General features: G+C 45.3%; 2 protein-coding genes across 2 annotated transcripts in view; one reads left to right on the top strand and one right to left on the bottom strand.

Annotated features, from left to right (window-relative positions):
* Positions 1-13,793, top strand: part of LOC103672062 (olfactory receptor 10J3-like) — a 143,243-nt gene extending 129,450 nt beyond the window's left edge. The window contains exon 2 of the mRNA XM_008700716.2: positions 12,853-13,793. Coding sequence (XP_008698938.2) covers positions 12,853-13,793 — 941 coding nt within the window. The remainder of the gene's footprint in view (positions 1-12,852) is intronic.
* Positions 13,794-18,821: 5,028 nt separating this feature from the next.
* FCER1A (Fc fragment of IgE receptor Ia) lies at positions 18,822-24,004 on the bottom strand. Its single transcript, XM_008700714.2, has 5 exons — positions 23,891-24,004; positions 23,448-23,468; positions 22,158-22,412; positions 20,426-20,683; positions 18,822-19,204 (listed from the first exon to the last, which is right to left on the bottom strand). The coding sequence occupies exons 1-5, from the start codon at positions 23,943-23,945 to the stop codon at positions 19,020-19,022; spliced, it is 774 nt and encodes a 257-aa protein (XP_008698936.1). The 5' UTR covers positions 23,946-24,004; the 3' UTR covers positions 18,822-19,019.
* Between the last annotated feature and the right edge of the window lie 1,101 nt (positions 24,005-25,105).

The following is a 25,105-nucleotide window of genomic DNA, read 5'->3' as shown; positions in this document are numbered from 1 at the left end:
GTCAACTAGGTGAAGTTAGGGAAGAGAATTTAAGACACAGAAAAACATGAGGGAAGGACTTGATAGAGTGTTGATAGTAATTCATTCCAAGAACTGAAACCAAGCCAAACCCTGCCCAGAGAGCCCGAGGGAGAGATGAACTTAGAAGGTGCTAGAGGATGTGAGCGTGTGGTCTTGCGGGGCTTCAAGCTTGTAGGGCGAGGTGGAGCCGGGAAAGCTTTTGCGGAGGTGAGGAGCACAGTCAGATGTGCATTTCAGAGTGTCTGGTGGAGAAGTAGAAAATGGAGAAGAGCAAGTCTGGCGCAGGTGGGGAGGCTGCCGCAGTCGTCCGGCGCAAACATGAGGGACCTGGGACCGGGGCGGCAGGCGCGCAGCCACTGGCTCGCCGGGGCAGGTAAGACCAGTTCACAGCAGGCCTCCGAGGGCATGTGCGCGAGTGACCTGCCTCTTCCAGGACTCCGAGGTGATTCACGAGGCATTTCTCAGAAGAATTCCTATCTAGGGAAAGAATGTATGGTTTTTTACAAAAATCTGAGGATTCTTCCCTATGACCCTCCTCTTGGGGCCTGACAGAATCCGAGTTACTTCGTTATAATGGAGAACCGTAGTCTCTCCCCCAATTCCAGACTGGAGCTGGTTCACAGAACTCAGGTCAGGGTTACATTCCCAGCCTTAGATAATTTTAAAATGTATTGGTACTATTATATATAGATAGCATATTATAAATGTTATATAGATATATTGGTACTGTTATATAGATTACTATTACATAGTTTCCCTCTATTTCAGTCTTAGGAACACCACGATCTGGTAGGTATGCCGGGGAGCTCTGTAAGCGAGCAAGGCCTGTTACTACGTTACCTCTTTCCATAACCATACATAGTCTTTACGTCTGATGGCTTTGTGATGCCACTTGACCTTTGACTCATTGGGCCCTCATTCTCCCTATTGAAATCAGGGAGACGTTCACTGGTAATATCTCATGACTTCACAGGCTGTCCGGACCAGGCACGGTTAGGTTTTCCACTCTTGAGTCCATATTTTAGCTCAGCAACTGAGCAAACTCTGAGAGCTACTCCTATCTCCTTGAGCAGATATATTCAGTACAAAATCTCTAGTTAAGGGCACACATCAGTACGTGCTGCCTGTCTGAACGTTATGTTTCTTTCTCCTGTAACAAAGTTAGAATAAATGCCTGCACCCACGTCCCTGGTTCTCAGTGTTATGAATCTGGAATCTGTCACTAGTTATGGATTAGGAGGCAGTGAGAGAAAGTGAGGCAGACAGAACTTGTAGTAATGGTGGCAAGTGAGGCCAACACTGTTCGGGAAAAAAAAAAAAGGAAATGGAAGGATACAGGCAATGATTTCAGAGCACTGGAAATTGACCAAAGGCAGGTAACACGTTAAGAAACAATGTTCCAAATACTGCTAGAGCTTCAGGTACAAATCGCAAGAGTACGTGCGTTTTTTGGTTTTTGGGATGGTCCCATGATCGTCCCCCCACCCCCCACCCGCCGCCCCCTCTCAGCGCAGAGGGGAGGAACTTTAGTTTTATCTGCTTGGGGTTGGCAGGAAAACCCAGCAGCTTCGCTGGCTTAATGCAGACTCATCTGGGGAGAAACCCACAGCTCTGCTACTCTGATACTGCGGTCTTGGTTCTGAGTGAGGAACAAATAAGCCATAAATTTAACTGAGAGATCCTGAAAATAAGAGAGTTGTAGAAAGGCTGAAACCAGTTCCACATCTCTAGCTTCGGGGAAACTATGAACGCACAAGGGAGACCTGAGAACTGGCTGGAATTTTGAATGCATCCAACAGGCTGCCCACAGGTTAATCAGCACGGGGCGGAACCGTATGGGTTCTAGGTGTTTATGTACAATCCCTGCCCGAATCGTCGGATAACCGCTAAGCTATGTATTCACAGGGAAACCCCTGGGAAGCCAGGCACAAAGAGAAACACAATTGAGAAAATGAGCAGACATCAGCATCCATACACAGCAGTCTTTGCATTTAAGTTGGAAAGAGTAATAGAAAATGGAAAAGAACAATAATTGACATTTAAAAACATAAATTTTCCAGAGTTCCTATGATATATTCAGTTACCAACCAAATATTACAAGTTGTGTAAAGAAACTGAAAAGTGTGACCCAAATTCGGGGAAAAAGTCGTCAATAAAAGTTAGTTCTGAATGGGCCCATTTACAGCAGACTCATGATGAGCAGATTTTATAAATAGAGTCAAAGAATTAAAGGAAACTATGTTCAAAAAATTATATATATAGAATGATAGCCATTCAATGGGGAACCTCAAATGGAGGCCATAGAAAAAAAGGGAATTCTAGAGGTGAAAACTATAACTGAAATGCTATCAACAGAAGCGAGAAGGCTGAAGAAACAACCAGGGAGACTGAAAATCGATAGTAGAAACTGTCCAGTCTTGGGGCACCTGGGTGGCTCAGTCAAGTAAGCATCTGACTCTTGGTTTCAGCTCAGGTCTTGATCTCAGGGTCATGAGATCGAGCCCCACATTGGGCTCCACACTGGGTATGGAGACTACTTAAAAAATAAAAAATAAAAAAATCATCCGGTCTGAAGAACAGAAACAAGAGAATGCAAACAGAGTGACTCTCACGGACCCGTGGGACAAAGTAAACACTGCAACATAGGTGTAACGGGATTCCCAGAAAACAAGGCGGAAAAAAAAAAGTATTTAAATAAATAATGGTTGAAAACTTCCCAAATTTGATGAAAAACATCAAATTTAATGGGTTCAAGAAACTCAACAATTCCTGAGTTGGGTAAATGCAGAGAGAAGTATATGTAAGACATCAAGCTGCGGAAAGCCAACACAGAGACAAAAAAATCTTAAAAACCAAAGAAAAGTGACTCACCATGTACAGAGAAAAAACTATGATTAATAGCTGACTTCTTAATAGGAAACATAATTGAGACCAGAGGATAGTGAAATGGCATTCAAATCACCAAGAGAAAAAAACTACAACAGAATAATCTGTATCTAGCAACAACATCCTTAAAAAATGAGAGAAAAATTAAAGTGTATCTAGATAAACAAAGACTGAGAGAATTTGTTGCTAGCAGACCTACCGTTCAAGAAATACTGGAAGTTCTTCAGGCTGAAAGGAAATGACAATTGACAAGAACTCGTTTCCGAGGGAAAGAATGAAGTGAACCAGGAACATTACTTCCGTAACGTATATAAGTCATCGTAGAGGAGTGTTAGTGTGGGCTTCTGTCAGCCTTTTTATTTTCTTCCCATGGTAATTTCTTTTAAAAAATACCATTATTTAGAAACAGTTATATTGTTATAATACCGTATGGAATTATAAACTGGATTTATAAAAAAAGATGTTATACGACAATAATAGTGCAAAGAAGTGAGAGGGGGAAATGGAGCCCTATTTCCATATTGCTGTATTTCATTGAAATCAACTCTGCGTTAGCCCGAACTACATTGTGATAATTTAAATATGCATAGAACAAACACGAAAAAACATCTAGTTTTAAAATCAACAGAAGAATCAATAGGGTACAATAAAAAAGTTGTTTCACAGAAAAGAAGGCAGTAAAAGCGGAACAGAGAAATGAAAGGACATGAAATTTGGGAACCAACTAGTGAAAGGAAAGGCGCTAATCCGCTCACAGCCTTAACTACATTAAAAGTGAATGCATTGAATCCTCAGAGCAAAAGGGGAAAGATTGTCAGATTGGATTTTAACCAGCAAGACAGAGTTGGTAGGCTGTTTATGGGATGTACATTTAGAATCTGAGACACAGATACTTTGAAAATAAAGCGTGTAAATAGCTACGTCATGCGGACATAGAGCAGAAACGGCTACGTTAATATCAGACAAAATAGACTTTCAGACAAGGAATATTACAAGAGACAAATATATATATTTCTGATAAAAGAGTCAGTGTGTTAGGAAGATATAAAATTATAAATGTGTATGTACCTAAGAACAGAGCCCCAAAATCCATGAAGCAAAAAGGACAGAATTGAAAGGAGAAATGGTGCAGCAGGTAGAGTTGCAGAGTTCAGTAATTCAATTTTAGTAATTTCTAGAACAACCAGACAGAGACTCTCTAAGGATGAAGACTACAGCCCTGTCAGTCAACTTGACACCTGACATTTATGGAAAACTACGCACAGAAGGAGCAGAACGCACATTCTTCCAGAGTTCGTGTGGCACGTTCTCCAGGCTCCAGATATCAGGCCACAAAATTGGCGTCCAATTTTTAAAACATGAAGTTTTCTGATATTTACATAAAACAATTTTCTTTCAATTAGTATTTACATGATATTTTTCCCATTCTTTCATGTTTAATCTTTATGCTGATATGTCTGTCATAAACAAAATTTTGTTTTCCTCTCCAGTGTGACAAGTTTCGTTTACTAGTTGGATTATTATTTTATATTTAATGAATTTTATATTTTATTATATATAATGAAATTTATAATTTCTAATTTTACATTTAATGAATTTTACATTTCATTATATATATGAAATTACTGATATCTTTGGGTTTAAATATACCATGTTAGGATTTGTTTCCTACTTCTCCCATTTTTTGTGTAACTTTTCTCTCTTATTTTGGAATAACCAAGTGTTTTTATTATTCCTTTTCCTTTTACTGGGCACTTATACATTATTTTAATGGTTATTTTGGAGATTACATTTCAAGGACCAAGCAAATATTTTGTGAAACCTGAATTTGATTTATCCCCATTTAAATGTTATTGTTGTGTATTTTAATTCCACAAATACTTAGAGATCCACATGACATTAATTTACTGGATAATATTAAGCATAATATTGACACTTGCCCATACATTTATCCTTTCTGTTATTTTAAAATTCATTTTGGTTATTTTTCATTTTGGTTTCCATCTGGGTGGGTTTTCCTTATATCTGAAGAACTCCATATTTCTTTAGTGCAAGTCTGCTGATGAGGAATTCTCTCATTTTTTCCATTTCCGAAGCCGTTTTTGTTTTGTTTTCTTCGTGAAGGAGATTTTCCTGGAGTGCAGACTTCTCATTTGGCAGCTCTTCCCTTTCAGTACTTTGAAGATGGCATTCCATTGATTTCTGTTTCTCATTATTGCTATTAAGCCAGCTCATAGTTTTATTGGTATTCCTTGAAAATAATGTATCTTTTTCCCTCTAGCAACTTTAAGGCTTTTGCTTTTAGTCTTTATCTTTTAGTCATTTTACACGATATGTCTACACCCGTTTTGTCGGGTTGGGGAGGTATATGTAGCCATCACGCATGTGGTTCAGGGCGAATCTGTATCCTGATGTTTTCTTCAGGTTTGGAAAACTTGTGGCCATATTTCTTCGTCTCTTGCTTCTGATGCATTCTCTCTCTCCTGTGCACCTATAACTCCAATTACACACAGGCTGGACCTTTCACTGGGTTCTGCGTGGCTCTTGCACTCTTTGATACATACTGCATTTTCCCCCTCTCTGAGCTTCAGCTTGGATATCTTCTCTTGACAGACTTCTCACTCACTGATTTTTATCTCTAGGTTGTTTTTTTTTTTTTTCAAATGTGCCGTTAAACTATTCTATTAAGTTCTTAGTTTCAGTAATATTTTTTATTTCTGATGTTTCACTTTATTTAAAAAAATTTTTTTTTCCAGTTCTCTGTGTGGTTCCACAGTCTGTCATCTATTTTCTTCAACACAATGAAAATTAGTTTTTTATTGCTTCACAACAAATCACCAGAATTTTTTTACATGTGATATATTTACATTCATTTTCTCATATTATTTCTCAAGCACAAATGTAATAGTTTAAAATAATACACACGTCTTATGTCACGGTTCCCACAGGTCAGGTGTTCTGGGTATAGTTTGACTGGGTCCCCTCCTCAGGGTCTCACAAACCTGAAATCAGAGGGTCAGCTGGGCTGTGTTCCCTTCTGGACCTTGGCATTCTTTTCCAAACTCATGTGGTTGTTGACAGTTTCATTCCTTGTGGTTCTAGGGTGGAGGCTGTCTTTTCTCACTGGGTGTCAGCTGAGTTTGCTCTCTTCCTCGAGGTGCCCATATTCCTTGCCACCTGACCTCCTGGGAGTCCTCTCAAAACTTGGCAGCTTGCTCTTTAGAATCACCAAGAAAGGGTCTCTTGCCCCTGTCTGCTAAGATGGATTTTTATAGGATGTAATGCGAGCATGGCAGTGACATCCCCTCACCTGTGCTGGACTCTGGTGGGTGGGGGCAAGTCACAGTTCCACCCATGCTCTAGAGGAGAGGATTACTCATGGATGTGACTGATTGTGGGTCACCTTAGGACGCATCTCCCACAATCTGTCTCGGAGTTGTATTAATAACTTTAATACAGTGACTGTTTTATGAGTCTTTTTCTATTGAGTGTTTTTTTTTTCCCCTTCTTGATTCTTAGCCCCTTGGTCTCTTGTCCTGGTATGCTTCGTGCATTCTGATTGTATCCTGGACACTTTATATCAGCAGTCCTCAAACTTTTCCCGAAGGGGGCCAGATAGTACACGATTCAGGATTTGCAGACCAAAAGTGTCTCTTGCAGCTATTAAATGCTGCCATCGTAGCACAGAAGCAGCCACAGTAGTAGGCAGGTGAGTGGGGTTATGGTTAAAAAAAGGGGAAAAAAGCCCTTTAATTATGGTGACTGAAATTTGAATTTCATGCAGTTTTCGTGTCACAAAATAGTATTCCTTTTTAAGCTTTTTTCCCCAGTCATTACAAAATGTAAAGTCCATCATAGCAGCTTGTAGGCTATGGGAGAGCCGATGGCGGGTTCCTGGGTCAGCAGGCAGTGGTTTGCTTACCCCTGCTCTATGCGAACAGGTTGTGAAGATAAATGGAGTCTGTACATTATATGATCTTCTCTGTTTTACCTCCTAGCAGGTAGTTAGACTGGGAGGGAGAGCATATTAGTAAGTGGGGATTAAATGAGATTGAAGCTGGTTCCAGTTCCAGAGGGTTCATTTCCACTTTAACCTCCCACCTAGAGGGCAGCCCTGGAGACCACCCGATGCTCTGCTCATTTTGTTTTAGTGTTTTGATCAAAGCCTGTAAACAACAAATTATAGCTCCTCGAAGAAGCTGCAAACAGTGGGTGTTAGGCTAACTGCTGCATGTCCTTTCTTTATGGGATCTTGGCCTCTCCACCATTCACACTGACTTGGAAGCTACGCCACCTCTTACAGGCGTTCTAACATCATTGCGGAGATGCGAGAGAGGGAATTCGGTCCTTCGGTTGTCTGCACATGTGAAGAGTAGGGGGGGCGGGGACCCTGGAAAGGCCCACTTATTCCACTTCTCTTGTTTAACCTTAATCTCTTCCTTCGTGAAACGGGGATGGTAATATCCAGTATACACCTGCACCCTGTTACTGTGCGTTGCGTGAAGCCGCATGAGGGATGCAGAATGAGGGCAACATCTGGTGAGACATCCCTGTCCTCACCGTTGTCACGCTGTGACATCCTCACAGAGAAGGAGGACCAGATCAGAGGTGTGTCATCCAAACGCCAACCAGATTAGTGGCAGATCTAAACACTAAACCGGGGTAAACAGAACCACTAGTCCGCTGCTTTTCCGCAATAACCATCTGCCGTCCTGGATCCCTGTCACCAGCTGTACCACCGTTGAGCACAATTTCAAGTTACATCCCGTCCAACCAATAGTTGTGCAGAATTCTGTGTCCAGACTTGTGCTAGTATTTCTTCTGAAGCCGGATTTCCGGTTTAAGTCTCGGTTTCTCCTTTATCAGCTCCGTGTCCTAGAGAAAGTTCCATAACATTTCCGTGCCTGTTTTCTGAAGACACAGTAATGCTGCCTCATAGGTTTATTGTTAGGATTTAATGCACTAACATGCACATTGCATAGTTTAGTACCTAGCATATAAGAAGCATGTATCAGAAACGTTAGTAATTACTTCGATTAGTCGCAGCTCTAAGTACCCTGCGAGAGGAGATGAACGAGAGTCCCTAAAGGTGCTTACAATTGAATTAGGAATGTCAGATCAATGCAACGAATACAACTCATGAGTTAAAAATAGGTGACAGCTGAGTGCTGACTTCTACCTCGTTTAAAGCTACATCTGTGCGGGCTGTGGGTAGTAAGATGGGTGCGGTGTCTGGAAGATGGCCTGGCAAGGCTGAGGCCTTGGGCGGAACGGAGCCAGGGGCTCCAGAATGATGCAGGCTGTGTGGCGAGCAGAGCCGAGATGGGAGAGATTGGTTAAAAGTAGAGGAAGTCACGAGGATGAGAGGCACAGCATGGAGGATGTAGTCAGCGATACTGAGAGAGTGTTGCGTGCTGACAGATGGCGGCCGCACTCGTGGTGAGCCCAGCGTAACACAGTTACGTTGCACACCTGGAATTAATGTAACATGTGTGAACTACAACTTAAAGTATAAAAGTGAGAAAGACAAACACTGGATGATTTCACTCCTGTGGAATTTAAGAAAACAAGCAAAGGGGGAAAAAGTCTGTTTCCCAAGAAACAGACTCTTAACTCTAGAGGCAAACTGATGGTGGGGGGGGAGGGGGTGGAACAGGTGATAGGGATGAAGGACTGCACTTGTGATGAGCGGCGGGTGTCGTAGGGAAGTGTTGAATCACTGTCGTGCACCTGAAACGAATTTTACACTGTGTTAACTGGAATTTAAGTAACAAATTTTTTTAAAATGTGAAGTTCTTACAACAGAAGTCGGAGACTGGATGGCTGGTGGTACCCTGGGACTTCAAACTGGCTCCGGGGGCGGGACATCCTGTGGCCCCGGCTGCAAGGGTCCGTACTTAACCCTCCTTGACTATTGTTGCTTCTCTTGAGCCACATAAGAGCCATTTCCATATTAAGCTCCTCTCCTTGGCACCAGAGAAATGGACAGAAAGTATGACACATACCTTGGCAGGACCCTGGCCCAACCTATCAAATTTTGAAGTCAGCCTTTTCACCCCCAGAGATCTCTCCCAATAGCCAAGCCAACTCTCTCTCTCTCTCTCTCTCTCTCTCTCTCGGTGTTAATCCTGGGATTAGGAAATGAGGTTCCTGAGTAACGAGGTCTCTAGACGCTGTGCTGTTTGGATTGTGCCCTCTGCTATTAGTCAGTTGGGAGTAGTCGGTGCCGTTTTGGGGAGAGAGACCCAGGAGTCTGGGACAAGCCATCTGCACCTTATTAAGAAACCTCAAGCCAGAGTTACTGCTTGTGAGCCAAAGAGGAGCTTCTGGCAGAGGAGGCTGTGGGAATCTCGAGGAACCTGATGTGGCTTGTTCTGTCCCTCACTCGTGGGCTCGGGCACTGGAAGATGGGGCGATGCGTTATTTCCTTCCTTTCTAGTTTCTTTTCAGTGTCACATTCTGGGTGGTATCTCAAGATTAGCCAGTGAAGGAGGAGTTCCATTAAACCACAGCTCTGCTTAGGAAGATGTTAGTAACCCTCAGATAAGAAATTCGTAGACTTTCGATAGGATAGCAGTATTTCTACAGTGATCTAAACTCAAGGAACTGGTGGATTTTAAATAATTTCAGGAAGGGCATCGACAAAAATCTGGGAAATGCTGTATAACTATTAGTTCAAACAGACCATATCTATTATTGCAGGCAGTCGTATTTCCCGAGTGCAGGGCTGTGACTCAGAAGAGCAGAGAAGCAGACTGCTGGTGAGTTTCACTTCCTCATCTGCTGGAGTGGCGGATGGGGACGGTGGCGGCGTTGTCACAGCACCAGTGACAGTCTGTAGAAGGGGCGACCCGATCTGTCGCAGAGAATCTTGCGATTTTTATCATTCTGGAAGTGTGGATGTGTGAACTAATGGAGGGAGGAAGGACGTAAGACTTGAGGGACCTTTCATTGGGTCCCATTCAAAAGGCTGTTCAGAAATTCAAGCTCTGAGGGGAGGACCGTTGTTGGTTATCTCTGAGCTCCTGATACCAGCGCTGCACCCACCCTTCGTGATGTGCTCAACACACTGAGCCCCTGAAGAAATGGTTCTGCTTGGATTTGAAGCAAAATTTTATTATTCACAGTAGATTTAAAAAAGACTCAGAGAACAATGAGATAAATAAGTTCTCCTCCCTGGAGGAAAAATGTAAGTAGTGTATTCATCCAAGATTGGGTCAGGGACAGGCTTTGTGTCAGTTTTTTTTTTTTTTTGATCATTTTTTTGAAAGGAAGAAAGGGTAATAACCTCAAAGCCAAAGATACGGTCTGAATTTCGACATTGCTGTCCATCTCTACCCTCCCTACCTTTTTGTCTCTCTCCTTCTTCTCCTCCATTTCTTACGCCCTAGATGAGTGATCCTGCTCTTGCCAGTGTTTCTCATTTCCCCATCCCACTCTGTGCCCCTTTACTGGTCGTTCTGCCGAGTCTACCCACATAATGGTTCTGGGATAGAGTGGTTCCAGGGGTTGGTAATTTAGAGCTGACTAATGGTCTGGAGGAGGAAAGAAACCGAAATATTCTAGGCTATAGGCATGAGTAAAATCTTTTGCCAGGAAAGTGAAATTAAGTTATAAGAATAACCTGGATGAATTTCAATGTAAGTGTGCAAGTATAATGAAAACTGTGGTTTTCTAGTGATGAGTTCCAAACTATCCATGATAACCCGGGAATGCATTCTGGATGTCACTACAGATTTTTCCTAGATATATCAGCTGGATGAGCTTCTGTGGTCTAAAGGAGACAGAAAATGTTGGGCATCTTCAAGAGTGGGATTAAAAGCAAAACTAAAAATCTTGTCCTACCAGAGCCATACCTATGTTGGGATAGTACATGCAACAGTACCTGGATCTGGTCAGTGCACTTCCAGAAAGATTTTTAAAGCACATGACAAAGTCCATATGAGCAACTGGAAGGGAAATGATGACGTTTATAAAATCAAGGCTGAATAATTACAGGCTTGTTTACAAATCCTAGAATGCTGGGCTGAAGACCCCTATCCCTAAGCAGTGCTGTGTCAGACTCTTCAAATATACTAACCCCTCTAATACAGTGATTCCAAGAGGTGTTATTACTATGCTCAATTTAGTAATGATTTTAAATATTCTTCTTAAAATTTGAGTGACTACTGAAGGAATTTATGCAGGAAAGCTCCGTTAGCAGATTTTTAAAAATTTTGTCTTAATTCCAGTAGAGTTAACATACAGCGTCACATTAGTTTCCGACGTGCGATATAGAGGATTCAGCACTCCCATACATGACTCAGTGCTTTTCACCGTAAGTGTGCGCTTAACCCCCTTCACCGGCTTCACCCCTCCCCTCAGCACCTCGCCTCTGGTAACCGTAAGTTCTCTATAATAGAGAGTCTGGTTTTTGGTTTATCTCTTTTTTTTTCTTTGTTCATTTGTTTCTTAAATTCCACATGTAAGTGAGATTGTATGGCATTTGTCTTTCTCTGACTTATTTCACTTAGCATTATCCTCACGAGGTCCATCCCTGTTGTTGAGGATGGCAAGATTTCATTCTTTTTTAGGGCTGAGTAATATTCCATTGTGTTTATACACCACATCTTTATCCGTTCATCTGTTGATGGACGCATGGGCTGCCGGCATAATTCGGCTATTGTAAAGAGTGCGGCAATAAACAGGGTGCAGAAATCTTTTTGAGTTAGTGTTTTCATATTTTTTGGGTGAATCCCAATAGCAGATTTTTTTTTTTTAAAAGAATATTATGATAACATTCAGGAGGCAGGCTTGGACTTGGACCAGCGTCAATGCACTGAGGGAGCTTGACTGGGAGACCACTGCAGTCCCTACAGAGAATGCTCGTTTGTGCTCTAAAGTTGGGTGTTGGTAGAAAGCACAGAGAGGAGGGGACAGAGAGGACAGAATTTCAGGAGGGACTCTTTTCCACATCTGAAATGATGATCCTCAATTTTCTGAATGGAGGTAATGGTTAAACATGGCGGGTTCTATCAGGAGTAGGTATGGGTTTAAAGGGCAAGGCTAAACCTACCACTGTATAGTCTCCAATTCTGAGCTCCCGTGAGATGAGTTCATTTCTATCCTTATCTCAACTTGGAATATGCAAAATTGAAGGAAAAAAATAAAACATCTGGACCTTCTCCAATTAGATGAATTTTATCTTTGCTCTCACACTAGGAAAACCCACTCCCTACTCAAAGGGATATCATTGGTTTTGTTCCATTCTCTTTTCTGCTAGAATCCAAGGAGATAAGCCGAATACCTGCCATGCCTTATCAAACCATTGCCCACGGCCCTAGAGGATACTTGGTGCAGGGTTTTCAGGAGGAATTTTTTGTTGAAATGCTCCCATTTCTAGTCTTCCACAATCACTGGGGATTTTTAGGTTCAGGGCTTAGGGAAGAGAAGCCTAGGACCTAGGTAGGGTTCTGGGGGAGCAGAAATCATTGGAGGATGGTGCTGGGGCATTCGACAGTGACAGTGCATTCTGACCAGGGTTGAAAGGGTATCCGCTTCAGCTATATTCTGTCTTCCACCTCAGTTACTGTGCCTCACTGGATCCTTCCCAGCTAATTCAAGAGTGTCTGAGGAGGAACTATAGCACCGAGCTTCTTCCTTGACCTCGACTCACCTCTCCAGTGTCTGCGTAATTACTTCTACTCATCTTTCCTTTACTCTGTCTCTACTTTTCCTCTCAGATCTCTCTCTGCCATCAGTCTCAGGATCCTGGGGTAACACTGCAGTAGAACAAAGAAGAAGGTGGGCAGAGGTGATGACAGCAGCAGATACTGGTGACCCTCCAGGTCCAGGGCATTGCTCAGCCGATGGTCACACTTTTTACTGAAGGGCTTGGGTTAGCCTACTCTCTTTCACGATTGGCTCATCACACCTGCCCTTTGCTCAGACCTAGACCTCCCTCAGTGCCAATGCCAAACTCCACTGCCGTGACCGAGTTCCTCTTGGAAGGGTTCTCCAACTTTGGGTGGCAGCACAGGCTTGTCTTCTTTGCTGTCTTTCTAACTTTGTACCTGCTGACTCTCTCCGGCAATGTTGTCATCGTGACTATTATTCGTCTGGACTGTCACCTCCACACTCCCATGTACTTCTTCCTGAGCATGCTGTCCCTCTCTGAGACCTGCTACACTGTGGCCATCATTCCCCGTATGCTTTCTGGCCTCCTGAGCCCCCACCAGCCCCTTGCTGTCCAAGGCTGTGCCACTCAGCTCTTCTTCTATCTCACCTTTGGCATCAACAACTGCTTCCTGCTCACGGCCATGGGCTACGACCGCTACGTGGCCATCTGCAACCCCCTACGGTATTCTGTCATCATGAGTAAAGAGGTCTGTGTCCAGTTAGCATCCGGATCACTGGGAATTGGTCTGGGCATGGCTATTGTCCAGGTGACATCTGTGTTTGGCCTGCCCTTCTGTGACGCCTTTGTCATTTCTCACTTCTTCTGTGACGTGAGGCCCCTGCTGAAGCTGGCCTGCACAGACACCACTGTCAACGAGATCATCAACTTTGTTGTCAGTGCCTGTGTCCTGGTTCTACCCATGGGCCTGGTCTTCATCTCCTATGTCCTCATCATCTCCACCATCCTTAAGATTGCTTCAGCTGAGGGCCGGAAGAAGGCCTTCGCCACCTGCGCCTCTCACCTCATGGTGGTCATCATCCACTATGGCTGCGCCTCCATCATCTACCTCAAGCCCAAGTCCCAGAGTTCCCTGGGGCAGGACAGACTCATCTCGGTGACCTACACGGTCATCACCCCCCTGCTGAACCCTGTTGTGTACAGCCTGAGGAACAAGGAGGTCAAGGAGGCCCTGCTCAGAGCTGTGGGGCGGAGGCCCCTTTCCTCTTAATAAGGGCATATTGTTGAAAGCCTTTGATTTGATTTTGTAAATATATCCTTATTTTAATGCTGTTTCAGTGATGCTTTTAAGTATGAGATCAAGAAGAATAGACTAAAGTAAAGGGACCAAAACTGTGGGCTTCCATTTGAGTTTGTCATGGCTTCCTGTGCCCTCCTTCAGAGAGGATAAAAAGTGGCATCTTTAAGTAGGTAGGTAGGTAGGTAGGTAGGTAGGTAGATAGATAGATAGATAGATAGGACACCTGGGTGGCTCAGTCGGTTAAGCGTCTGCCTTCTGCTCAGGTCATGATCCCAGGGTCCTGGGATTGAGTCCCACATCCAGCTCTGCCTCAGCAGGGAGTCTGCTTGTCCCTCTCCCTCTCCCCCTCTCCCTTCCCCCCACTCGTTCTCTCTCTTCTCTCTCTCTGAGAATCAATCAATCAATCTTTTTAAAAAATGGCTTGGCAAATGCTGAAGACTAGAGGGGAAAGAATTACCTGCCTGGGTCACTCCCGCCCGTGTCCTGTCACACGTGCGTGCACACAGCTACACAACTCCATTGGGACACAAAACTAGCAGCGTTCCAAAAAGCCCATGAACAAAGGGTTTAGAAGGCACCTCAGAAAGACTTTCACTGTTGTTGGTAGGAATGTAGGAGTAGTTTGTACAAACTTTTTAACAAGTGAGGAGACACATGCATATTCTCTTCTGTGGACATTGAGGACTTTCTCGTAATCTGTTTTGGCTAACTGCTAATATCTCACAACAGCCTAAGGAATCTTCAGGAGGCTGGGTACACACGTTTCATGTGGTAGAACTGCCCTACCTGGCCATTCCTGGGAATGAGGGGTGCAAATGTGGGAAAGCAAAAAGTCCATCAGCTACTGAGAGCACAGATGTGGGTTGTCCACAGTCTGGAGATGGCTAGGTGAGAGAACACCAGATGTAAAGGGAAAGATGTTAAAAAGTTCAACACCTTCCATGTTTCCAGCCCAGGAGTGAAAAGCACAGAGGCTGGAAGGAGCCAAGCAAAGCCTAGTTCTTTTGCAGGGTAGACCTAAACTCTTGATAGGGTGTTAGAAGTGTAAGCACTTTGCCTACAACTTCTGAAAATACTTATTAATGAGAAGTCTGAAGCTTGACTTAAATAAAAAAAATTTTCTGGTAAGCTCCTAAGCCTACAGAAGTTAATTTTCGGAAGTTTCTTCTGAGATACTCCCAACTTAAAAACTGACTTAAAAACAGCATTCCTGTCTGAGCATCACAGAAGGTGAACACGTGTACTCTGGTGGGTCCTTTCTCCTCATCCTTCCACTCCGCTCTGGCCTTCTATGCTGAGGAATAAGCATACATACCCCGAGTTCCAGACACAGCTCCTGTGGTCCCCGCAATCCAGCTGATGTCATGGGGCGACCCTGCACAGGGAAGATATCACTTGGGAGAGTGTCCTGAGGTCTGCTGGTTGTGGGGGATGGGACAAGGCAGTGTAAATTAAGAAATTCTCTGAGTCAAGTTAACACGTCTGACTTTGCAAAAAACAGTAGTGTGTGAAGGTGAACCGGAGGCCAAAGATACCTTTGCCTTCATGTCAAGATTTCTAGAGACGACAGCACCAGTGCATTGCTGTGAGAATGGTCGAAATTATAAAAAGTTTTGGGCTTAGTGATTCTGCTTAATCCAGATAAAAAGCTGTGAGGTAGGGGTCTGATGGATGGGCCTCACTCTCTTCTAGCACATTTGTCCTCTGTGGGTGCTGTGCGACCCTACCCAGAAGGCACACCTTCGGGACCCACACATCCATTTCCCCAAGCTGCTGGGAGGGCTTTGGGCAAACAGCGGTCAGTTGAGTGGCTCTTTGGAAATTGTTCTTGCTGAAGAGCTACTTTCTCCAGAGTCACACATCTTCCCAGGGCACCCTGCCTCCAAAGACTTGTCTTCCTCAGGGTGTAAAGACTGGCCCCCGGACCTCGGCCTAAGATGATTACAAAGGGCCGTCCCAGCTCCAGGGCTCTTGCCCGTGAGATGGTTTGATGTTTGCTATGACTACATCGCATTTCAGCTTCTCCCTCTGGGGGCGTCCGCTGTCTCCACCCTCACACAGGTGTTGGCGCTGAGGGCACTCCCTAAGAAACCTGTCACGTTTCTATCTGTCTCAGAATCTGTTTTCTGAGGATCCTAATCTGCAACGTTTTAGGATCCCATTCCTAGAACAGCAGTCGGCAAGTGGAGAACCCAGATTTTTAGCCTTGACATATTCTAGTGAGGGCTGAAGGCAGTGGCTCCTATATTTCAATTTTTTAAAAAATTCACCCTATTAATTGAAATATATGTCCTGTGGCTCAATTTAGTTAGTAGTAGTACAGTATTATCGTCTTGGAAACTGGTGAAAAAAAAATCAGAATTTTTCTCAGACTCTACAAGAAGTCATTCCTTTATCTTCAGAATTTTTTCTGTGAGCAATTTTCGGTTGCATTGCAGCCCTGGATTTCCATCCGATTACCTTGCAGTGAGATTGCCGATCACTCGCAGTGATATTTTTAAAATTTCAAGTGCAGGAAAGGTTGAATGTGGGGATATGTCATTCCAGTTTTCAGGAAGGGAAGGAGTGTGGGTGCTACAAGTGACGTGTACAAGCTAACGTGATAGTGAGCCTGGGCACAGTTGTAGGTAAGAGGTTCGGGGTGGGGTACCATGGAAGCTGATGAAGCACCAGGTGGGGACTTGAGCTTGGCGAGTAACCGTCCAGAGCTGGGCAGACAACTTAAGGCAGGAAGGCGGGACCACTCTGAGAGGTTATCTAGGGACCCAGGCTGGCAGGTGCCTCTGTCATTCTCAACATGAAGCTCCCATCTCTGAGGTCAAGGAGATGATCCTGTTGTCCCACCTCGCATTTCATGAGAAGAGAGAAAGAGTAGAACCTTTCTTCAGTCAATTCCCCCAACATACTGACAAGGTGGATCTTTTGTCTGAGTTTGCATGCTCGAGGTGACCGAGGGACTTTGTCTTTCCCTGGCCACCAGTAGGGAGTTAACTGAGTTGATTTTCAAAAAAACAATCTCTAATATTGGGAATTCATGATGATTGTGGCAGCCATTTTGGAACAGCAGCTGTGGGAGAGAAAATTTGCTCTGGGAACTGGCCTAGACCAAAGTGGTAAGAGATTAGAGGCAACAGAGGAGGCCCTAAGAGTGACGTGGGGGTGGATTATCTCCCTTGCAATCACCAGTATAACATACATATTTCCTCTCTGGCATAGACAAAGTATTTTATATATATAAAAATAAAAACACATCTATTTTAGAGCTCCACAAAATATTTAAGCTCTGATTCTGTTCCACATTCCTTACGGAACAAGCAATGTATGGAAAGGAAGAAAAGAGGACGAAAAGAATTGTAGACAGAAGTCTCAGACAAACCTGAGATTCCGATCATGGAAGAGCACAGCGAAGACAATGTGTGCAGGATGAAGGAAGAATCCACCCTGGAGCTTCTTGGGGATGCCTTCTGAGCCTCTGAGCCTGTGGAGTCACCACATGGGAAGTAGGCTCCCAAGTCACCGAGGACAGGACGTCTGGGCTTGAGGAAGCTTAGAAGCCACCTAGTCCAAACTCCTCTTTTTACAAAGAAATGGAATCTCAGACACCGGCCAGTGACTTTCTCCAGTCACACAGCTAGTTCACGGGGGCTTGAAGATCCAGGGTCGTGTTCTCTGCAGAGCCCTTGCAAGCTTGGGTGGCGATAAAGGGGAGGTGGAAGTGAGCTGTGATACTCCAGAACCTAGAAGACCCCTCAGAAGTCGCATCTCAAGCCGATCAAGCTTGGACTTTCTATGCACGTTAAATATCTCTCAACTCTTCACTCTGGGTCATTTGGCCTCAGACCCAACAAAGGAGTAAGTTGCTTGCTCTCTGGTCTGATATGCATGATGCCATGTCTAGGATGCTGTGAAGCAAGATGTTGTTAGTGAAGATGGTGGCAAGACCGTGGTCTCAAGGTCTCATGGATCTTCCATCTTCCCTTAAAGGCAGGGGAAGTGTCTAGAACAACACCAAGGAGCCTCCTGTGTAGACTCTTCCTGGCCTGTTATTGCAGGAAAAATCTCTTCTCCACTCACCAGGCCTGTTTACATGAAGCCAAGTGACAAGGCTATTCACTGGGAATCTGGTCACTTCTCACCTCTCTGAAATGATTCGGGGAAAAAAAAAAACCCAAAACAACTAGAGAGTGTTAAGGAGATTCATTCCAGATACCTATATTAAAAAAGAAAAAAAGCTCCAATAATTCTCTCTGTGGTCCAAAAACATCTTTGGGAGAAAATAAGACTTCTCGGTCTCATGGGTATTTACAAAATTTCCTAGATTCACTTCCTCCTTATATCAGTAATTATTCTAAAACATATGAAGCTACAGACACTCTGGTCTCTCATCGACTGTTGTGAACTCATGTCAGCACTGACAACACGTCGCCTCTCTTCCCTAATCCTGTCCCCACGCCCCTGTATAACTGTCTCCATGGGAAACGGTGGCGTGAGGGTGGGAGAGCAAAGGTTGGGTCTTTGCCTGAGATCTTTCTGTTTTCAGAGTCGAGAGTTCTGGTGATTATTATTTGCTGGGATTCCTCCAAGACGCTTAGTTCAGTTGCTGTAAGACGGTATTCAAGATACAAGTTTGGGAGATATTGGAGGGAAAAACAATAATGGGAAAATCTTAGACTGAGCCTCATCCCCAGAGTCCGAGGGCGCAAGATTGCCCCAGATTCAGCAAGAGCTAGAAGCTTGTAAATGGCACATTGAAGTGAGAGGATAAAAATGGTCAATCTCACCAGCATCCCTCCATGTCTTTGTAGTTCTAGTCCAGACTTAGAGTGCTTAAGAGAAGACATCTCTAGTCTAGAACTGCATGGTTTTTGCCTCTAGGAACAAAAAAAGAAACTAGCAAGCCTCAAATACTCAGAAGCATCATGTTACCTGGTTTCATATCTCTTTTATTCAAATTGAACTTGTCTTTGACAGATACTAATAAATGAATCTACTCATTCCTTTACTTATTTCACTGACGTTTATTGAGCACTTACTATTAAATGCCACTTAATCAGTTTGAGTTGGTTTAATGAAGCAGTTCTGTGAAGCCTTGGGGGCAGACCTTCCTGTGCGCATCGGGAGCTGTGTTTGACGGTGGAGAAGCGATTGCTGACGCTGGAAAGAAGCTGCGACTGCTGATGTTCTTAAGCAGTGACGTCAGCTCTTTTCGGGGTCTAGCTTTCTGCCCTTCCTGGTCCTCTTAGTCTTCAAGAGCAATGCCAACTGCTGCTGGGTCAAGACAAACAGTCCTGTGTCCACAGCAAACAGAATCGCCACCAACACTGGGATCAGAAATTGTAGCCAGGAGTATTTGCTTTGGTGACCACTCTGGCCGGGGGAATCTAGATGCAACAAGAAGCATAAGTCGTATGAGGAATTGACGAATGAGGCTCAGGACTTCATCCTCCCTAAGAGAAGGACCTGACATGGTCCCCTCCCTTCTAGCACCACCATGATATGGCATCCAGGACCCGAGAGCACCCTGCCTGTTGGCTGAAACACAGACGCAGGGCCAGAGCTGCTTTACGCTGCCTTCCAATTCCCCTCTCTTGTGATTCTGTTACTCTGTCTGCAAGGCGCTGATTTTTGTGATTATCCTAGAATTATAGAGCCCCAGAGTATTACAGCCAGAACCCCCTCCCCCGCCCCCCCGCCGAGGGCACCTAGACCAGAGGCTCTCAGCACTGGCTGCACATGACCGTTACCCGAAAGGGCTTTTAAAAATACTGATGCCCAGTCCTCCAAACGAGTTAAAGCAGAACCTCAGGAGATGAGAGGCAAACATCAGTATTCTTAAACTTCCCCAAGTGGCATCGAGACTAAACCCTTTACTTTACAGTCAGGATACTGGAAGGCCAACGACAATTAAATAGCACTCAGGTTTCAGAGTAGTTAACAGAAAACTGACATTAAAACTTAATTCTGGCTTCTGGTCTCATGCTTTTTTAGACATTAGCAGGCGCCAGATCCGCCAAGCAAAAAAGCGTAGTTTCCTCCTTGCAAGGCAGATACTCAAAGGCTCCGTCTCTTCTCTGGAGGTAGGAAGGAGCCTCTTTGTCTCTGGCCCTGAGGCAGCCCACCAGCCCGGCTCTCCTCAGGAGGCTCTGTCGCCTCCCGACTGGGGCACCCAGCCTGCTGGCCCTTGGGTCTCCTTCCCAGGCCTCCTCTGCCACATGGCGTCTTCAAGCTCCTCACAGCCTTCATTCCTTTCGCTTCGACACTCGCTTTCAGTCTGATACATGGCAGTGTTCTCCCCCGGGAGCAGCAGCGGGCTTCGAGATCAAACCAGGAATCGCCATCCGTATGCTTGGGCAGAGCTTCACAGGCCTCGCATCCATTTCCCGATATCGCGTGTAGTCTTCACCGAGATCCCACAAGTGAGCACGTGTCACTCTTGCCAGCAGACCCATAAGGGCTCGGAGATGGGGGGACGTCTGTGCCGCAGCCCGGCCCCTCCCCGCAGGCCGGCAGACTTGCAAGGCGCCACTGCTGTCCCCTGCTGCGTGCTGCAGCTCTGTCCCCCTTCTCCCGCCATGGGTCCTCCTCTTGCTTTGCCAACTCACCTTTTTTCACAGTGATGTTGAGGGGGTCAGAGGTGTGGTTTTGTCTCCGAATGCAGCCGGTGCAGAAATATCTGCCGCCGTCCCTGACTGTGACATTGGTAATGGACATGTCGATGCTGTCATACCAGTACTTGAGGGCTATGCCATTCCTGTAGTAGGTCACCTTTGAGACGTTCTGATTCCTCCAGCCATGGCACCTGATGTGGAAGGACTCGCCCTCCGTCACCACCTCGGCGGAGGCTTGCAGAAGCAGCCACCCTGGAGAGCAGTCGTTAGGTTACGTAACAGCAGATGGCCAGACAGACAGAGACACAAAAGTAGCAGTGGTCATGCACCGAGCGTGTGTCAGGAACCGTGGTTTATCATGAACCCACTTCTTGGCTCGTAAGGTCAATAAAACAAAACACGAAATAATGCTTGGGGTCTGTCCTCTATGTTGGTAAATCCTCTCTCCTCCTGAAAAGTGAGTCTGGGGCCACAAAACCACGCTGACTTTTCTACCGAGCCTGACCCTGGACGGCTTGAAAGCCAGTACTCATTTCAGCTCTGTGGACACGAGTTCTGGTCACTAAGGGGGAGTAAAACTATCCTGCGCACAGAGTCCTTGCCTAGGGGCAGGTCTGTTTTGTCCTCTTGCCTCTTAGGGGCTCCCTACTTCTACCACGACTCATAGTCGGCTCCAAAAGTTCCCCCGAACATGAATGCCAATTTTAATTGCGTGTGTGCAGTTACTCTTCCTATTTGGCTCCATGCTTCAGGAGGCCAGGGGCCACGTCTGATCCTTACATTACATCCCCAGCGCCCGACACCATTACCTCGGCGTGGGTACGTACTCAACAAATACTTGTTAACAATGATTCTGTAAAACGTAAGAGTCGGGTTCTCTGGCTAATGTCATTGTAGGAATTGAAACACACTCACTGAAGGAGAATTTTGAACAAAAATCTGGCTAGGTTGTGCAGGCAGAGTTTATTGAAGAGCAGTGCTGGAGGAGTTTTCTAGAATCTCCTCAAGGAAATAAGCAATTCCACACTCCTTTAGTTTGTATCTGGAATTTGCATACAGATGCCGCCACACCTCTTTCCAAGAGGAAAATATGAAGTATGTTTATACTTTAAAATATATTCACATTAAAAAATATAAAGTAAAATATATCCATGGCCTAGCTACTTAAATGAAATCCTTCCTTTGTTCATCCGGCATTTACTAACCAACCACATGTGCCAAAGCATGCTGTGCTAATTGTTGGCAGTGGAAGGATCACAGAGTTGAAACACACGTAAGATTTGCTCTTAGTAAAAGTGAAGGTCGTGAGGAATCTACACGGATGTCTTTCAAAACCATGAGTGCAACCCAATATCCACGTCGTGGTGCATGGAAATTGTTGAGCAAATTTTACAATCAGACCTTTGATCTACTTCAGATGTTCAGTTCTTTGCAATGTTCACATAGCCAACCTACCATTCATACGTATCATTACATCAGCCCCAGGAAGAAGAGAGATGAGGTGGAGTAGAGGGATAACGTGGGGAGGTGGGAGATGGCCAGAACGTGGAAAGAAGGCAAGGCCGGGCAAGACTAAGTGTGGAAAGAGAGCGACAGGCAGGTCTTGAGTAGGAGACCAGAGTCCCACCCCAGTGCACTAACCGTGGAATAACGTGATCTCTCCCCATCTAAGGATGGGCCATTCCTCACATGGGGGAATCTATTTTTCCATAGTCCTGGAACTTACCTGCAAAGACTCCTAGGTACACCGGTTCACTCGGGATGGAGTCTTTGTTCTGACACCTGTATTCCCCACTGTCCTGGATTCGGGCTTTCACAATGTTCAAACGTGAAGATGTCTCTTCCAAGCGGATGTTGTTGTGGGTCCACACAGCGGAGTTAACTTCAAGGGAGTTGTTCTCATGACATATAAGAGTCACAGTATCATCTTTCAATATCCTGTTCCATGGTGGGTTCAAGGACACTGTAGGTTTCGAGGTATCTTTGAGGAGATCAAATTGTGGTAAGAGACATGGGGGGGAAAGGGAAAACTGTCCAGACTCCAAAGTACAGACATAGCAATAGTGAGTCAGTCAGCGGTCAGTCTACCCTTGGATAGCTGCTAATAAGAAACTGTCCTGATTCCTCAGATTACAGAAGGATGAAACAGTACTGTGGCCCCAGGGAGCTACCAGCCTAGGGGGGAAGACCGGACACGAGTGTAGGGTATTCAGAAAACAAGCCAGTGAGGACTGCAGCCTCTGGTCAGGCAGGGGCGATGTCTGTCCTGTTCAGCCCTAAACTTAGCACAATAGCTGGTACATAGTACGTGTTCATTAAATATTTACTGAGTGGATGAATGTGTGAATAATGGATGAATAAATGTGTTGGACTAGATGAAACATAGTCTCTCCCAGCTCTAAATTTTTATGACTATTTAACTGTGAGTGCATATGGAGTGAAAAATACATGTCAGTTCTGGAAGGAAGTGAGAAGCGCCGACAGAATCAGTCTTAATAGGTTTTCAGGAACAAAGAAATGTGGTACAGATTTGACCAAAGCCTAGGAAGTGGCAGGTGGTGATGAGGAAGGGTGCAGAAACAGAGCTAGACTTGGACCCAAGGGGCTTGTGTTAGAAGCTGGCCCTTGGTTAGCTGCGGACTCCAGCAAGGCTCTTAATTGGACAAACGCCTCAACTACAAAATGGCGACAGTGCGAAGATGATGATGATGTAGAAATTGGATGAGGTTGTGTGGTAGTGCCGGGGCGGCACTTGGATGTTTAGATGTTCCGCAGATATGGTTGTTGCGTACAAAAAGGTGGGGTGTCTCAAGAGAATGAGGTGGTTCTTTTGAAACTGTTGAATGGGGGAAAGGAGGAAGACAGGCAAGGTGGAAGTGGGGCTCAGGTTGGACACGGAGGGGCAGAGGGCTAATCATTAGCAAGCAGAGGAGATGGGGTGAAGGGAGACAGCGATGGGGGGAGCAGTGGCCAGCCATGTTGAGGCTGACAGAGCAAGGACAGAGGACTCGCTTACCTGCTGACATGCCATCTGGACCTGTAGAAGTCCAGAGAAGGTAAGTTAGTGGCTACGCCCAGTCTTCCAGGACTCTCAAGGACAGGGATCTGGCTACGCTGACGAGGTCCACATCCATGGAGTTTTAAGGGCCAAGCATCTTCTCGGGAACCTGACCCAGGGAGAGAAGGAACTTCTCTCTTTACTCTGCCCTCCCTCCCTTGCCCTCTGGGAGATGCCAGAGTGATTGCAAGGACAGTTCTCGGGCTGGCTCCCCCGTAGGTCTGCTCAGCCCGATGTGCTCTGATCTCCAGCTTGTGTCCACTATAATCCCCGGGAGATGCCCTGTGGTTGGCATGTAGCCTAGAAAAAGTCACCACGAAAACTGTCAACGTGCCCACCCCCGCTGCTCGCCAGATCCATCTTGGCCCCTCGGGGGGGGGGGTCACTGAACGTCTACTTACGGCAGAGCAGCAACGCCATCCACAGCAGGGCAGGGCCTCCCATGGGAATAGGCATCTCCTCCGTGGCCCCCAAGCGCCGACTGGACTGGAGACTTAAAGCCTTAAAATAGACTTGAAGCCAAAAAGGAGAAGGAAATGTTTTCTGTATCATATCTGGTTAACCCATCAGCTGCGCCTCGGTTTGCCTTCTCTGGCGATAATAGAGCGGAGCCTAATCGGGCGATTTCACATTTACCTGCTGGTCCCCTCCTGTGCCGGACAGGCGAGTGTTGAAATTCGGTTGTGGTTCTCCGGAGCGGCCTTCCCTCTTCTTACCTAATTTCCTGCTGGTCGTGAGCCCACGATCCACACGTTTTCATCTTATTCCCTGAGGATCCATGATCTGAGCAGCCAAACTGGGGATATTTTCAGACTCCTTCTCTTCCCCTGGGTCTTGACGGAGCGCCCAACACAGGACGAGAGATGTTAGACCATCACTTCCAGGGATCTGGTCTAGTCTATAATTTATTTCCCTTCCCAGCTTTTATCCATTTTTATGTTTCCAGTCTTCCAGCAGGGCTGCCCTTCCTTCTTTAAACCCACACCAGTTCTGTTCCCCCCCAAGACCCCTTTGACTAATTATTCTGTGTCTTAGTTCTGGGCCGGAGCTGGTGACCGGCCCCCAGAATTTGGTATCAGTGACGATGCTAGAGATGATAGCTGCACAGGTACCTGAGGTCGTGACCACTCACGAGGCTTCTTTCACAGGCTGTATTTATTCTACTTGGTCCTTGCCGAAAATCTGAGGTCGGCAGGGCACTACGAGGTAAGCCAGGCCCCGTTCTGTCTCGCTGTGCTTTTGCTCACAGGCTGTGGGAGTAAGTCTACTGAATCAAACGTGAAGTTCCTCCACAGGAAAACCGAACCAAATCTTCCAGCCTCTGTGGCATTAGAGAATTTGGGGCTACAAAGATTCATAAGTAGAAAGTTCCAGATAAGAAAGTTCGGTGACTGGTTTCAGGCCACTCAGTGGTTTAGGGACAGATCTTTAAAGAAAACAGCAAGTTATTTTGAAAAATGCAAGTTGTTTGTATTTAAAGATCTGAATTCAAACACCCCCCACATTTATGTCATTAAGGTTTACCTGTAACGTAGGGACGACTATGGCATTGAGATCACGGCTTTCGTGTGAAGTATAAGAAGTTAATAAATGTGTAAAGTGCACTGCACAGCATC

This window comes from Ursus maritimus, unplaced genomic scaffold (genome assembly GCF_017311325.1).
Source record: "Ursus maritimus isolate PB19 unplaced genomic scaffold, ASM1731132v1 scaffold_2, whole genome shotgun sequence".
Lineage (NCBI taxonomy): Eukaryota > Metazoa > Chordata > Mammalia > Carnivora > Ursidae > Ursus > Ursus maritimus.
This window is presented reverse-complemented; position numbering and strand designations above follow the sequence as displayed.